Here is a 15479-nt window from a genome sequence, read left to right on the forward strand (position 1 = left end):
TGGGTGAAATGTTTGTCACATTCCGCCAGAGTTCCCTGAATAATGTATGGGGCAGATTGTGCTTGAGTGTGCAGTGCATCGATATGTGCCTGCGTGTGTTTATTAAAAGTGTTAATATGTACTGGTTTGTCTGTTGGCGCATTTCCATTCAGGATTTACCTCAGTGTTTTACCCCAAAAGATCAAACTTTTCTGTTCCTATTGGGGCGGCAGGTAGCCTAGCGGTTAGAGCATTGGGTCAGTAACCGAAAGGTTGCTAGATCGAATCTGGCGTTCTACCCCTGAACAAGGCCGTCATTGTAAATAAGAATTTCTTCTTAACTGACTTGCCTAGTTAAATAAAAGGTTAAATAAAATAAAAATACACAGGCTGGCACCCGTTTCTCGCCGGGCCATGGCTCCAGTGAACCTACTCTCACTTGGGGCTAAAGCCAGGCCACTGGTACTTTTCAGCTGGCATTTACATAACAATAGCTAACTGTGAACTTTAACACCTCACAAAGCAACTTTGGATTATGCAGAGGTTGTTGATTCTGCTCTTCACAAGTGGGGCAGTGGCTGTCATGAAATTTTGTCAGCCGGTAAATGTCATGCAAATATCTGCTGGTCTCACGGTAATTGACTTAATTAACATTCACGTTTAGCATCACCAGGCTTCCACGCATAGCCTACAAGCCACTGATACCTTTGAAACATCTACATTTTAAAATCTCTAATAAATCCATTACCTTTAGCCTACACCATCACAATAAATCCATAATTTATTTTAGGCAGGTCTAAAGAAACTTTATGATATTAAGAAAATGTAGACTATTTCAGAAGAACAGAAAAGCATATTCAGTCATCCTTATGTTAGAATGTATGTGTTGCCACCCTAGGGTCACACATTACTCATACAGCAAATTTATAACTTGTGTTATTCAAAACATAAAATACTGTAAAAAAGATGAAAAATAGTGTGATATGATATTTCGGCCATATCGCCCAGCATTAGCTACTCTTAGAGTTATTTGGCCACTTCAGTTGTGATGCGAACCTTTTCAACACATATAGGCCTATGGGCTTGGCTACAGTACATGATGTATGCGACTATGATTTGAAAAAGTTGCATGCACTGTTTCTTGCCTTAGACTGCACATGCTGGGCATCATTCACCAGTGATAATATTCTTACTCAGACTATTCTCAATTTAATCTTGTCTTTACATATACTAAATAATGTGTGTGAAATTTGTTTTGGATTTTGAATGGGCCATTAACATGCCCGAAAAGACATCCGTTTGCACTTGAATAGCGAATGGAGGACGCTTTTCCCACGGTTCATTGTCATGCCAGCCAGGTAGGCTACTCCGGTTGTAAAGCAAAGCAATGTCTTTAATATTAAGAAATCAATATAGTACTCCTAGCCTATTGAAAGCTGATAGAGGCCATCAAACCGCTGTTCTCTCACGCAATTGTAGAGCCTATAGAAATGTTGCGCAACATGGGCTTATAGGAACACTTCTCATTCAATGCATCAACCAGCTATGAGCAGCTGGCTCTCGTCACCGTAACAGCCCTATCCACAAGTCCTCACTGTCAGCCCTAGCTATGGAAGCAATGTTCCTAGTATAACATAAGGGTTGTATACACTAGTGTAACACCGGTGTTCCAGTTGAAAAGTAGCATGTGTGTGCAATGCTTGGCGGAGCCCGGGAGCTTATACAGTATGAGGCGATTCCTGCTGTTTGATGTTGCCTCTCCTCTGGTGACTAAAGAGGGCTATAATGGCTGCCGGGGCAGGGGGCGGGGGGGACGAAAACTCAGTCTCTGGACTATTAGGCATGAAAGAACCCCCTATTCAGGCCCGGCACACTAAAACCCTCCGCGGGGGCCAGTGGGGGGGGGGGGGGCTTCATACTTGAAGGCAACTTAAGAAATCTGACAACAAGCGCTCGGTTCGCACTAATCCATCTCCCTGGGTGAAGGGAATTATAGGTAAACACATGCCTTCATTATTTGCCTTGCTGCATCTCAACACTCGGCAGCACTCACTTCCACACACAATATTCCCCCATGCTAAAGGATTACGCCCAATCACCTCTGGATTGCTGCGCACTTAGCTCCGTAAAATGGTTAGAGAGGAGTCGTGGGGAACAGAGGAGAGAGCGGGCTTATTAGGTCGCAGTGGTTTTAGTGAGTTAGCAAAAGCTAGCAACAACAAATCCTCAGTCTGTCCCCCTCATGCCGCCCCCCCCCCCCCCCCCCCGTCTGGAAAGGCTGGGTTGGGAGCTGTCTGGGTTTAGATGGGCATCGGGTGAGGATGAGAGAGTTCGCTGCCTGCTGGGTTCTCTTTGGGGGCTGCGGTGTCAACAATTCAGGCAAGGGGATGGTGGGGTGGGTGGGGTCAATGACCCAGTTTATGCACTTTATTACCAAGCCAGTGAAACATACCTACCCCTGGAGTAGACAAGACATTATCTCTGATACAGAATGTTGTTAATGCAGCACTCTCTGCTGGCTCTAAACTCTGAACAGATTTAGCTGTTGACACGCCAGATTGCAAATCAGACCACTAGTCTAACGCAACCCCCCCCCATGACAAATACACTGAAAGGTGAGATGACACCTGTGAAAGCACAGTACCACATCTCTACCAAGACATCCATGAGAGAGGCTCCATGCTGGAGAGCTCACCCTAGATGAGTTGATGTGTCGCAGACTTGGCAGGGCTGGGTGTGAGGGGGTTAGTCCTGGAGGAGCAGTAGTAGTTCTGAGATGTTACCCACACCCCTACCAGCTCTGTCCCTGTTAATGCAGTGCCTCTGGAAAGGCCCGGGGCTCCGTGGCTCTGCCTCCTGCCACCAGCCCTGCCTGCCTGTCTCTGCCTACTACCCTATTCCCCTCGCTGACTGTCTATTGGCCTGCCTGCCTCCCCATCTGCCAATCTCAATTGCAAAGCAGTCCATGTAACCATCTAAGACCCCTCTGTCTCCCTGTCTGTCTTTCTGCGTACAAGGCTGTGCTACCCAGCCAGCCAGTCAGCCTCCAATCTCCCAGTTTGGCAGTAAAGAGTCAACCTACAATATGAACAGTTGTCGGTCTTAGTGAATCATCAGAGAGCATCCATCTCCTCTGATATTACTGCACAAAAGGCTGGAGAAAAACTTTCACAAGCTGTGTTTTTTCTGTCTGGGTATAGACAATTTGTTTTTCTGTTTAGTGTGAGGATTAGGGGGATTAGAAAGCAAAACTTGAGGAAGATTAAGAAAACAAAACAAGACTTTGGTATATCAGCCGAGCTATGCCACACAGTGTTTTTAGACCAATCTGAAAACCAAGCAGCAAGGATTTGGCCAAATTGGATTCAATTGGATTTTGTCCATTTGAGATTTGCCTCGTTTATCTTCTTTTGGGGGGGCTTATTTCGTGCTTTCTCAGTGAACCTCGTGGAGCTACCAGCGAGGTAATGCACTGGTGGCGGAGCTGGGTTGGTTATCATGGAGGCATAAACTTCTATTGGGGAAATCTGCTGGAAGAACAATGCTTTGTTGGGACTAGGTTGCCATCAATTTGTTGGGTCTAAGAAGGGAAAATCCAGAATCTTAAAATGTAAAACCCTTCCACTTCACCACAGGAGCCTAGCTGTCCAGAATCTAGCAGTGCTGCTACTAGTGGGATACACAAGTTCTCCTATCCATCATTCTTTGTTTTCTTTGAGGGTGTACAGCTGGAACCCATATGGATATTTGGAAAAGCATTTTCATACTAAAGTCTGCATCTATAGCACTGCTCCAACCCTGATTAGTAAGTGAAGTGTGTAAAAACACAAAAGCAAAGATCCTTTTTCTGGAAGATTGCCCATAGAGTGTCCATCAATCAATAGGAAGCTACAGCCTACCTTCCCATTTGCAACAGAAAACACATGCCATCTCTTCAAGAAACCTGGTCTGCTTTGGTTTTGCTCTTTGCCCAACTTCATAACTAGTTTAGCCCCTATAAGGCTCACACTGCTCTAATTTTAAGCGTTCTGTTAACCTCACTTAACATTGCACAACCCACTGGGGGCTTGTCGGACTCGGATGTTTCTTGAAAAATGTGCCCCTCACTTTCTCCCCCATCTAAACGGATGACATACATATAGAACCTCATCAATCAGAGCCTGGATGAAATATGGGAAGGTAAAGGAGCTGCTGCCGCCACCCCGGGGTAACCACTTCATTATTTCCAGAAATACTTACAGCTACACGTGGAGGACAGGAGCAGGGCAGACACTGACCCAAAAACTCACCACACTCATAAACAGACTCAGAAATGACACCAACACCAAATCTCGACCACATGTAAATAAATACACGCAGGGAGATAGGCCCCAAACCCACAGTCACAAGATTGATGTCACTTTAAAGTGACTTCATTTCATACTCCATTTCCTTTAGGTTAATGTTAGATATGTATTGAGTCTAACTCCACATTTTACGTATTACCCACTTATGAATATTTACAGTTGCAATATAGGTTAAGTACCTTTCCCGGGGATAAAGAGAGCAGTTCTGTCCCCTTCGGGCAGCGTGCTGCTGTTCACATATCCAATTCCCTAACCACTTCTCCCCATTAATGCCTGTGGTGTTTAATGGCTTTCTGTTTCATCTCCCTCACTTTAACTCACACAGATATTATAATAAAGCACAGCAGCACTCGTGGACAAGCTCCAAGGACAGCTGTTATGATAATTATGATAAAGATGGAATTATAATACCCCAATAAAATATTTACATTCCACTCCTTTGAAAACATATTTCAAGATTTTAGAGAATTTCCAGAGGCCTTCCTACACTGTGTGGAATCCACTCAACTTGGAGTGAGGAAAGTACATACCGCTGAGAAATCTAATGTGATATGTGCATATTTCAGCGTGTTCCAGTAAATGTTAAATCTGCATCTTAAACACAATGCTAATTCATCACAATCCTTCGGTGAGGAGGCTACAGCTGAAGAGTTTTTGTTGGAGCCCCCCCCCTTCTTTGCGAGATTATAATTTAGATGACCCCTTAATTCCTCTGACCTGTGGAGAGAGGTCTGTCTGATTGCCGGGTGTATTCTTAAGCCGTATCATTTTCCCTTGGCTTATTGTTTTGTGCTGGCCTGGATTTAATATTGGCCTGTTTTAATATCTGTCCACCATGTGTTGAGACAGAGCTGGCGGCTATAGGATTAGGACGGTTTGTGTGCGACTGAAAGACAACATTATTTAATACAGCGAGCCGGTGACCCTCATATCGATTAATCCCTCTAAGATTGTACTTGCACATTCAGCAAGCTCTTACCTCAATGTTCCCCTTGTGGCGTCTGTTCGCAGAACACCTCTCCCCTATCGTGCTAGGGTTTTTAAGCCTCCTCTAAATCTGATTTGTAGAAGTTCTCCGACCACTTGAAGACATGCGGGCCCCTCCAGTGGCTTGGTGCGACTTTAAGATCAACTGTAAAACGCATCACAACTAGTAGCGGAGCTTTGACTGCTTTTCATACGAGTCGTTTCTTCTTTAAATCCTTTCATTATCTATATTTGGGGAAGATTTTGCTGCTGTCGCAGGGTTGGTGGAAAAAATAATTAGGGTGACGGCTAAGACCGAGAACAGAGAGCGTCTAGTCCTGGATTCCAATAAACTGTGTTTAACAACGCCTCGTGTTAATATAGTCGGAGCTCTGGCACAGTTGCATGCTCACTAAAATAAGAGGTTATTCGCCAGGGGGGGGGGGGGGGGGGGGGGGCTACACGCATTAAAGCTGGTTATTTAAATTGCTAAAACCTCAAGTAAAGACCTAACACGACATCAACAAGCTTCTACTACAAGAGCTGTTTTTGCCTGGTTTTGGTTTCACAGCTTTTTTTCTCTCCCCCTGTTGGTGTTTCCAGTGGGCCCCTGAGAGCTGACAGTTTCAATGTGACCACATGCTGATGGGACCATTAATACCATTAAAATGTTCCTCCTTGAGCCAGTCTCACCCTGCTCAGGGCCGTAGCACTCAGCCCAACACAGAGTAAACCTAAATTGGCTTAAGACGAAGGCCTTGAGACTAGGCTGTGAGCTATTAAAGTCATTTGATTTGGGTTTGACACTAGGACAGAGGTCAAACACTTCAAAAAGGCTGCTCTGTGGCAAAAAGGCATGGAGATTTTCAAACTTAATATGGAGCAACATTTTTTTAATATTTTCCAAAAAAATGTATGAGAGAAAAAAGCTGGGAGATCTAGGGTAAAACATAAAGGCCACACACAACTTGCTATTTAGTTCCATCTTGTCATTTTCCATCAGTCTCACTCTAATCGGTGTCTCTTTACCATTGACAAGATGGCTGATTAAGTCTTTCAGACATGGAGAGAACCCAGGACAAATGGGATGATGAATGTGACAAACTTCTGCTAATGGGGTGGAATTCAGTTTGAAAAGCAACGCTAAGCCGCAAATTTCAGCAGTCAACATCCAAACAGTTCATCACGCTGCAGAGCTAAAGACCAGCCGGTACGCAATGCTGCCCCTTTTAACGTCCCCAATTAAAATGACTAACAAAGATTAATTTAAAAAAAAAATCCCTTCTGTTTGCTTTGCAATAAATACCAGCGGAGTAAGTGAAAAGGGAAATAATTAAAACATGATAAAAAATAAATGTATAAATTGTCACTACATGGTCCTTGCGTTCTGAGCAAATATTTATACCTTCCCCATTTAGCGGAGACAGAAATAAATGGGGATTAGTGCTGGGCATCAGGGTTTGGCAACTATTAAAAATAACACAATACATGGGAATAAAAATGACTCCAAGAAACAAGTTGTTTTCTGGGGAGGGTTCAGGGAGCTCCAATGATTCCGCAGCAGTAGAGAAACTATGATGATCCCCTACACTGCGAATCATTCCCTGATGTTGTCGTTTTCACTGCAGCTCTGTGAAAGGCCACGCTAAAGCCGACGTGGGCCTCCTTTCCTTCAGAAAACAAACTCCTGGTCGGAAAGGGAGGTTGTTTCTCAAACTTCCTTTAGGAGCAACAATGACTTTTGGTCACAAATTAGAGCAGGGGGGGGGGGGGGGGGGGGGCAGAGGAGAAGAACATGACTGAGAAGAACACCCTGGCCCAAAACTGTTAATGACCCATAATGACGACTCCACAGAGTGCCACAGATGCAGGATCACAGTAATGGAGAGATTTGCCTGTGGTCATATTCTCATATATGCAAGGCAGGGACACAGAGAAGAGGAACTGCAGCAGTGTACTAACCTGCCACCCTTCCTGTAACCTGGTTCCTCTTCCAGAAAAACAACATGCAAGGAAGCAGGAAAAAAACAAAACACAAAAACACACACTCCTGAGGACAGCCTATACCCAGCCTACAGTACGTAACAACATCCTAGTAATAGTAGAAGTCCTATGCTGTTGGCTTGGAAGTGGGGCAGGGGTGGTCCTTGGTGAATTAATTAGTTGTTTTCCTGAGTGCTTAGACTGACACAGTCACCTAGAAAGGCCTCTAGCGAGATTCGGTAAACACCTTTATCCATCGGAATAATGAATATGTAATCATACGAGAGCTTCTTTTAGTCTCAGCGGTTGGTTAAACCTGACAGTGGTGTACAGCGCAAGACGCTGACTGGACCACCTGGTCTCCCTATTGCCCTCACTGTATGTCGGTGCTGGCTGATTCAGGAGTTATCCAGCCTTTCCCCGTGTCCCCCCTCTGTCTCCAGAAGAGCTAAGTTTAATTAGAGGGGGCCCTGTTTGCTCAGCATCTCTTCTAACAGGTAATTATACTGTCTATACCTGTGCACTTTAAACCACAACATTGGCTGGTCCAGGCCTTCCTGGGCAATGTCCGGCAAATAGACTCCTCTAGCCGGGTAGTGTTCATTAGGCACAAAAATTGAAGAAAACAGAATTAAATGAGAAAGCTGAACTTAACCAAAACAAGCATGTTTTTATTGTTCTGCAGTGTGCACTAATGAACACGACCCACAGTCCTCGACATTAAGGCTTGTCCGGGGAAAGTTAAAAAATAAATAAAAAAAAGAGTAAAAAGGTCGGACAACCAGATTATATATTTTGGTTGTCCGAAGTAAAAAGAAAAGAAAATGACACAAATCACAATATCAAAGCAGGGCAGTGCATAGCTGACATTGAGTAAATTGTCTATACTCCTATTTGATATAGCATATTTCAGGATTCCCCCAACTGGCTGCTCGCGGTTGGTTTTATTTGGCACCCCAAGTTTTCTGAGCAAAATAAAATAAAATAGTTACTTAATATTTTCATTGTTGGACATAAGAAAGACTAAAAACACCAGGAAATCAGCTCCAAGTAATTTTAATTGGGGAAATCTGTTCTCAAGTATTCTCATGCATAACAGACATGTGATCATATACAAATGTAAGAAAGGTCTGAAATTATTATGTTTTAGCTAAATATCATATCCGTTTGGACTTCTTGCAGTCAATTTGAAGTCTACAAATGATTTGTAATTATGTTCCAGCCCCCTGACCATCCACTCAAGCAAACAATTATTTTAAATAAATAAAAATGACCCGTGGCTGAATCTAGTTGATGATCCCTGGCCTATTTATTTATATATATATATATATATATATATTTATTTTACATACACACACACACACACACACACACACACACACACACACACACACATACATACAGCAAAAGAACAATGAGCTAAAAGTCTAACAAAATATCTGGTCAGAATAGTATTAGTATTTTTTTCTTCTCTCAAATGACCTGGGCCTATAGCCAAAGTCTACTTTTATAGCAGACACTCCGGTGACTTATTGTTATAGAAGCCTAAATGTTATAGTTTCTCTACATTTCATATGAATATGACTTGGCATATTAAGCCAATTTCAGGTTAATACATGCTAGAGTTCTCCTGATGCACTATTTCATGATCAAAAGTTTAAGGTGTTTTTGAATAACCCAAAAACATGGTAGGCTTAAGATAAAAATAAGAGCGATATAAAATATAAAAATCTGTTGCGAAATTTGAAAAACCTTACAGTTGAGCAAAGCATTAAAAGTGAAATGATGCATGCACACAAGGCTGAATTAAAAAAAACACAAATCCATCCTTGCAAACCAAACAACCAAAAAGCCTAATCCTACTGATTGAAATATCATAAAAGCATTAAAGACAAATTAAAGTTAAGAGTATTTTCCAAACTATTCAAAAAAAATAAGTGTTTAAATGTCCCAAAGTTGAAGCTTTTAAAAAATGGGAATAATTATGAAATTCGGAGTCTATGCTATTCTCAATCACAGATTTATTTTGAATGACAAGAAGTGAAATTGAGCAAACTATACCAAGATGGAAAAATCGAATGTCAAAAATAAAAATGAATTTAAACTTAGGAGACACCTGAGGAAATCTTATGAAAAGATGCATAGTTCGCGTAGGCCTATTTCCATATTAATCTAGCAATGTGCGACCTACAGTTGAAGTCGGAAGTTTACATACACCTTAACCAAAAACATTTAAACTCAGTTTCACAATTCCTGTCATTTAATCCTAGTAAAAATTCCCTGTCTTAGGTCAGTTAGTATCACCACTTTATTGTAAGAATGTGAAATGTCAGAATAATAGTGGAGAGAATGATTTCTTTCAGGTTTTATTTCTTTCATCACATTCTCAGTGGGTGAGAAGTTTACATACACTCAATTAGTATTTGGTAGCATTGCCTTTAAATTGTTTAACTTGGGTCAAACGTTTTGGGTAGCCTTCCACAAGCTTCCCACAATAAGTTGAGTGAATCTTGGCCCATTCCTCCTGACAGAGCTGGTGTAACTGAGTCAGGTTTGTAGGCCACCTTGCTCGCACACGCTTTTTCAGTTCTGCACATATATTTTCTATAGGATTGAGGTCAGTGCTTTGTGATGGCCACTCCAATACCTTGACTTTGTTGTCCTTAAGCCATTTTGCCACAACTTTGGAAGTATGCTTGGGTTCATTGTCCATTTGGAAGACCCATTTGCGACCAAGCTTTAACTTCCTGACTGAGGTCTTGAGATATTGCTTCAATATATCCACATCATTTTCCCACCTCATGATGCCATCTATTTTGCGAAGTGCACCAGTCCCTCCTGCAGCAAAGCACCCCCACAACATGATGCTGCCACCCCCGTGCTTCACGGTTGGGATGGTGTTCTTCAGCTTGCAAGCATCCCCCTTTTTTCTCCAAACATAACGATGGTCATCATAGCCAAACAGTTCTATTTTTATTTCATCAGACCAGAGGACATTTCTACAAAAGTATTATCTTTGTCCTCATGTGCAGTTGTCCTGGGATTGATTTGCACTTTTTGCACCAAAGTACGTTCATCTCTAGGAGACAGAACCTGTCTCCTTCCTGAGCGGTATGACGGCTGCGTGGTCCCATGAAGTTTATACTTGCGTACTATTGTTTGTCCAGATGAACGTGGTACATGCAGGTGTTTGGAAATTGCTCTCAAGGATGAACCAGACTTGTGGAGGTCTACAAAAAAAAATCTGAGGTCTTGGCTGATTTCTTTTGATTTTCCCATGATGTCAAGCAAAGAGAGACTGAGTTTGAAGGTAGGCCTTGAAATACATCCACAGGTACACCTCCAATTGACTCAAATTATGTCAATTAGCCTATCAGAAGCTTCTAAAGCCATGACATAATTTTCTGGAATTTTCCAAGCTGTTTAAAAGGCACAGTCAACTTAGTGTATGTAAACTTCTGACCCACTGGAATTGTGATAGTGAGTTATAAGTGAAATAGTCTGTAAACAATTTTTGGAAAAATTACTTATGTCATGCACAAAGTAGATGTTCTAATCGACTTGCCAAAACTATAGTTTTGTTAACAAGAAATGTGTGGAGTGGTTGGAAAAACAAGTTAGCAGCCCATGATGATTTACTACCCATCACAAGACATGAGGCTCGTTGACTGTCACTCTCTCCTTCTGCGTGCTCCAGCACACACAGACAGTGTAGTAGCCTAAGCCTGTCTTTCTTGCCAGAGCTCCACCAGCGTGGAATAGGCCATTAAAAAAAAATGTGTCTCCACTAAACATATTTTGTCATGTAATGATTCCTCTCATCCCTCCCATAGCATGTGAGCAAAATTACAGTCTATGGGCAAGCACAGAAAATCAGTCACCCTTTTGGAATAAGGTTTTACAGACCTTTTTTATTGTTTGGACAAGTGACTTCAGCTTTCGGAGAGTAAAAAAAAATAAAAATATGAAGGACAAGTGATTAAAAAAAGTTAATGTCAAGCCCTGACCCTGCTACCAGGATTATCAGCAAAGCTAGTTCCGAGTGGGTGGTGGACTGTGGAGAAAAAAAAACAGAGCACGCAGAGTCGGAGAATGCTAGAAATGTTTGCCATGCACAGCCACAACAAATACAGCGAGGCAGACTGGAATTCATCACTAGGCCTTCAGCAAGTATCAGAAAGATGCTAAAAAAAACAACACAAAAGCCAAATAGCTTTAAGGCAAAATTGTTTGGGGTGAGGGGGGGGGGGGGGGGGGGGGTTGCAATTTCATGGAAGACTTTCTTTGTGTCAGGTTAGCTAGGTGTGTATGACTGAAACGCAATAGTGGACATTAATAATCCCAGTTAATTATTGACGGTGTGTTATCATTATTAGGGCAACTCTTCCATCTTGGGATGAGGGTGGAGATTTTAATTTCATTCTCCACTGGTGCAGATATCCCAGCAAAGCTCCATCAGTCTGGGTTGTATGTGGCGACATGAAGAACCAGTAACTCTACAGTTTCTATAGCAAGCTATTTGACTGGTTATACTTTGTCTGCTGGGAGTCAGTCTTAAAAGACAAGGCAAATCATTTGAAAGTGGATTGTTGAAAGAGGCACAGCAACAGTCAACAGAAAGGCTGTGTGGCCGAGTCCAAGCAAGAAGAACAATGAACATTATACAGCATGTACCAAAGGTCTGCAGCTCGACAAAAATATATTTATAGCAGTGAATGGGCGGAAGAAACAGCACAGGGGTATCCATCCATCTGGGAGAGCCAGGGGATATCCTGGGTAAATTGGTCACACAAGACACAATGTCCATTACAGAAAACTTACTCCAGCCAGGCCCTGTGTAGTGTCCAAACACACAAAGCTCAGTCAAGGGCACAAACTATAAATTATTATTAATCTAACAATTTAGCCCTACTTCCAGCAAAGCAAGAGAATAACCATTCAGGCTTCACTTCAAGAAACATATTTTGATGATATAGTGTTTGCCTTGACAGCTCGAACTAACTGCCAAACTGAACATTGAACCATCTGTGTCTACTGTGTATCACTCAGTGCATGTCTATGGGCTTCTACAAAAGTGACGTGTGGTATGTCTAACTTTTCATGGATAACTAACTGATGCAAGCAGGGAATGCAACCGCCTTAAATGAATCTCTCCTTGCATGGTTGCCACCAATATCAGTGCTAGGATCAGGAATAAATGTGTGGAATGTGATTGCAATTACTGAACGTTTTGGGAGAACAACAACTATTACGTACATTAAATTAAAAAAGGATCACTTAATTTGCATTTGTAATTCCACTGCTGGTTTTGTACTCCCTGATTGGCAAGTAAACAAAAATGGTTATTTACATTCCATTATAAAATCATTCTTTGTTTAACAAATATTTGACTGTTTGTGCTTTTTAATATGGATGGCGGTGGAAAAAGTTATTTGGTGAGGTTGCGGACCAAATCCTGAATCTCAAGAGAGCCATTGTGTGGCGGTATGTACAATGCTGCCACCACCAGGCATTACACGTAAAGGCATTGAGAGGCAGTGATAGTGTTATGCGGTCCCAGATCTAATCAAGAAACTAGTAGGAAGCCTACTTACATGCATAACATCAGAAAAAGCTCTGATTACTGATGTAGTTAACTAGCATGGACGCACTGTCTAATAGTGGACTTATCCATTTGTATTACATGGAATTCAAAATATTGTGCCGGGCAAATGGAAACCTTTACAAAAATAGATATTTGGCTGGCTCAATCAATTAGAATACAACTGTGAGTGAGAAAACGTACTCCAATTGCGCATAATGGGATATATAAAGTCGTGTTGAATTTAAATTAGAATAAATAGGCCAGTTAGTTTCCCTACCACATTAGGCAAAAACAAAAATGACCTTCATTACATTGAACAAAACAACTATCATCCTCCCATGCATAACTAAAAAGAACATACATGGCATTAAGCCTAATTATTACATCTACTGCAAGAAAAGCATGGCCAACTGTAGCGTGACTGAGGAAAAACAGATGTGTTTGCTTGCCTACTGTATGCATAGTTACATGGCTCCTATGAAGCTCAGATGAGCCACAGTTCAAACGTGCGAAATGCAGCTCTCTTCCATTCAAAACACAGGCAATCTAGATCATGTCAAAGCACCTGTATAACAATCCATGTGTAGATGTAGCGCTCCACTCACAATTGCCCAGCCCTTCACTTTGGAATGTTGCCAATATCCAATGACACTTTTGACACTAGATTAATATAGGTATTATATGCTAAATGAATTAGTCTATTTCAAGAAGCAGGAATAGGAAGTTAGATTATTAGACGTCCCTTGCTTAAAATAGATTAGCATCTATAAAAAGTAACGGCTTGCTTTGATAAGCTTAGGCTTTCAAAGGATCTCAAAACTTTTCAGACAAGTCTGTGTCAGTCTGACAGTCACCCTTGGTGTAGATTAGACAATGTTCCATTCAATAAACATATGGTATACCAACTTGAAACGGACGTGAAATTAATAGCATCAGGAGCATAGGACAAAATGAATAACCAAGTAACGCACAGAACATTTCCCTCTCCAAAACAAGCTGCCAATGGGTACCTAACAGCTATTCAACAACTATTGTGGTTCCGAATTATGTAAATAATTGCCATTTTGCCAGAGTACAGCCATACTCCAAAATGGAAGAACAATTCGGCATTCTGCGACAGTGTATTTGGTGAAATAGCGTACCACAGCGCTGACTACATTATAAAAGTTTCCAATGCGCTGGGATGGGGCACGTCGGTCTGTTTACACTAGAGCTATTTACTGATCAAAGGGACATCAAACAATCGTATACGAACCAGCCATAAACGAATTTCTCTGTCGAACAATAAATGCGTAGGAAGTAACATTATAACTTTACAGGATTTTCGCCAGAAAACTTGGATGTAGTACTGTTAGACACTGGACTGCCCTCAAGACTAAGGAACTTCGGAATGCGTTCTTCGACGGAGAGCGCTACAGATCCGTTATCATAGGGTACTTCAAATTCCTGGGCTTTTTGCAATACAAACAAACAAAATACACTACACAGGAAATGATGAGTCTTACCTTTGAATACTTCTCCTCGAACTGTAAGCAATACGCTGCCCGCAGCAATTAGACAAGTTAAAAGTCTATCCATTGCGGTAGAGTATCGCGAACGTTACCCCCAGCTCCGGGGTAAGATCAATTCTACTCTTCCGCTGTGACAGAGGAAAATATTCCGTTTTACAGTTAACGTGCCCGGTACCTACTGGGAGTGTTCCCCTGTCTGTCTTTTCCTACTGGGTTACTTGTGTATCTTTCAAGAGCCTCCACTCGGATAGTGACTTCGCTAGCTGCCAGGAGGTAACTGACGTCACTAAGCTCGGAGAAAAGCTCGAGACAGTGCGCGCTCCAATAGAGGCGTCATTATGAGCTCCATGTCAGTATCCAGATGGAGTGATTGGTTCTTTCATACTTTCCCCCAATTTGCTAGAATTCCTGCGGGAAATACTTACCCACGGATAGATTCTATTTCAGCCTAGCCTACACGTTTTTAAACTGTGGAGTCAAAGTTTCACTTTCAGATACTGTAAACCTGGTTTCAAGCACAGCTGTGGTTGATACGTTGTAACGAGAGAGGGGCGCACCACTTCACACCAATGAAGATTCATTAGGATCCTAATAGGAGAATCTTTGCATCTTGTATATCTTATTGCTTCGAATTTATTTGAGTATCATATGATATAAAGCTACGTCGTAATTAGCATGACTTTAAGTCCAATTTTGATTAGGTTTGTATGGGGTAGTTTGATAATGTTGTCAATGTTAAGCAAGCTAGCTAACTTAGTGAATTGTTCCGATCAAAAAGCACATTAATTAAGCGTCGTCCTATTTCCGACATCATAGCTAGGAAATTGGAAGCTTCGATGAGCACGTAAACGCAGCAATGGGAAGGCAAGACAGAAGTGCATTTTTTTTGTCTCTATGCAAATAAACAAACTAAACTAAAATATCTCTGAGCACCCTATTATTATGTTATAACTGTAGGCTATGGCACATTTTACCTCCAATTGTATGACATCAAAGGGGAGTCATGCCACTTTCAAGACAACTCGGAAACTGAGACATTTCCGACTTGGAAACTCTTTGTAGAAAGATGAGTTCTGAGTGGTCTGTCTTGAACGTGGCATCAGTCACTGC

At 41.8% G+C, this 15479-nt stretch overlaps 1 protein-coding gene across 8 annotated transcripts in view; it reads right to left on the minus strand.

The window, feature by feature from the left end:
• LOC129859197 (receptor-type tyrosine-protein phosphatase mu-like) overlaps nt 1-14713 on the minus strand; it is a 306071-nt gene extending 291358 nt beyond the window's left edge. For 4 of the 8 annotated variants that reach the window (XM_055928656.1, XM_055928655.1, XM_055928651.1 and 1 more), the window contains exon 1: nt 14364-14710. In XM_055928656.1, coding sequence (XP_055784631.1) covers nt 14364-14436 — 73 coding nt within the window. In that variant the 5' untranslated portion in view covers nt 14437-14710. Of the gene's footprint in view, nt 1-14363 lie in introns of all 8 variants that reach the window. The other 4 variants (XM_055928654.1, XM_055928649.1, XM_055928648.1 and 1 more) reach the window with 2 other exon arrangements.
• Between the last annotated feature and the right edge of the window lie 766 nt (nt 14714-15479).

The sequence above is a fragment of the Salvelinus fontinalis genome, chromosome 7 (assembly GCF_029448725.1).
Source record: "Salvelinus fontinalis isolate EN_2023a chromosome 7, ASM2944872v1, whole genome shotgun sequence".
NCBI classification, from domain to species: Eukaryota; Metazoa; Chordata; class Actinopteri; order Salmoniformes; family Salmonidae; genus Salvelinus; species Salvelinus fontinalis.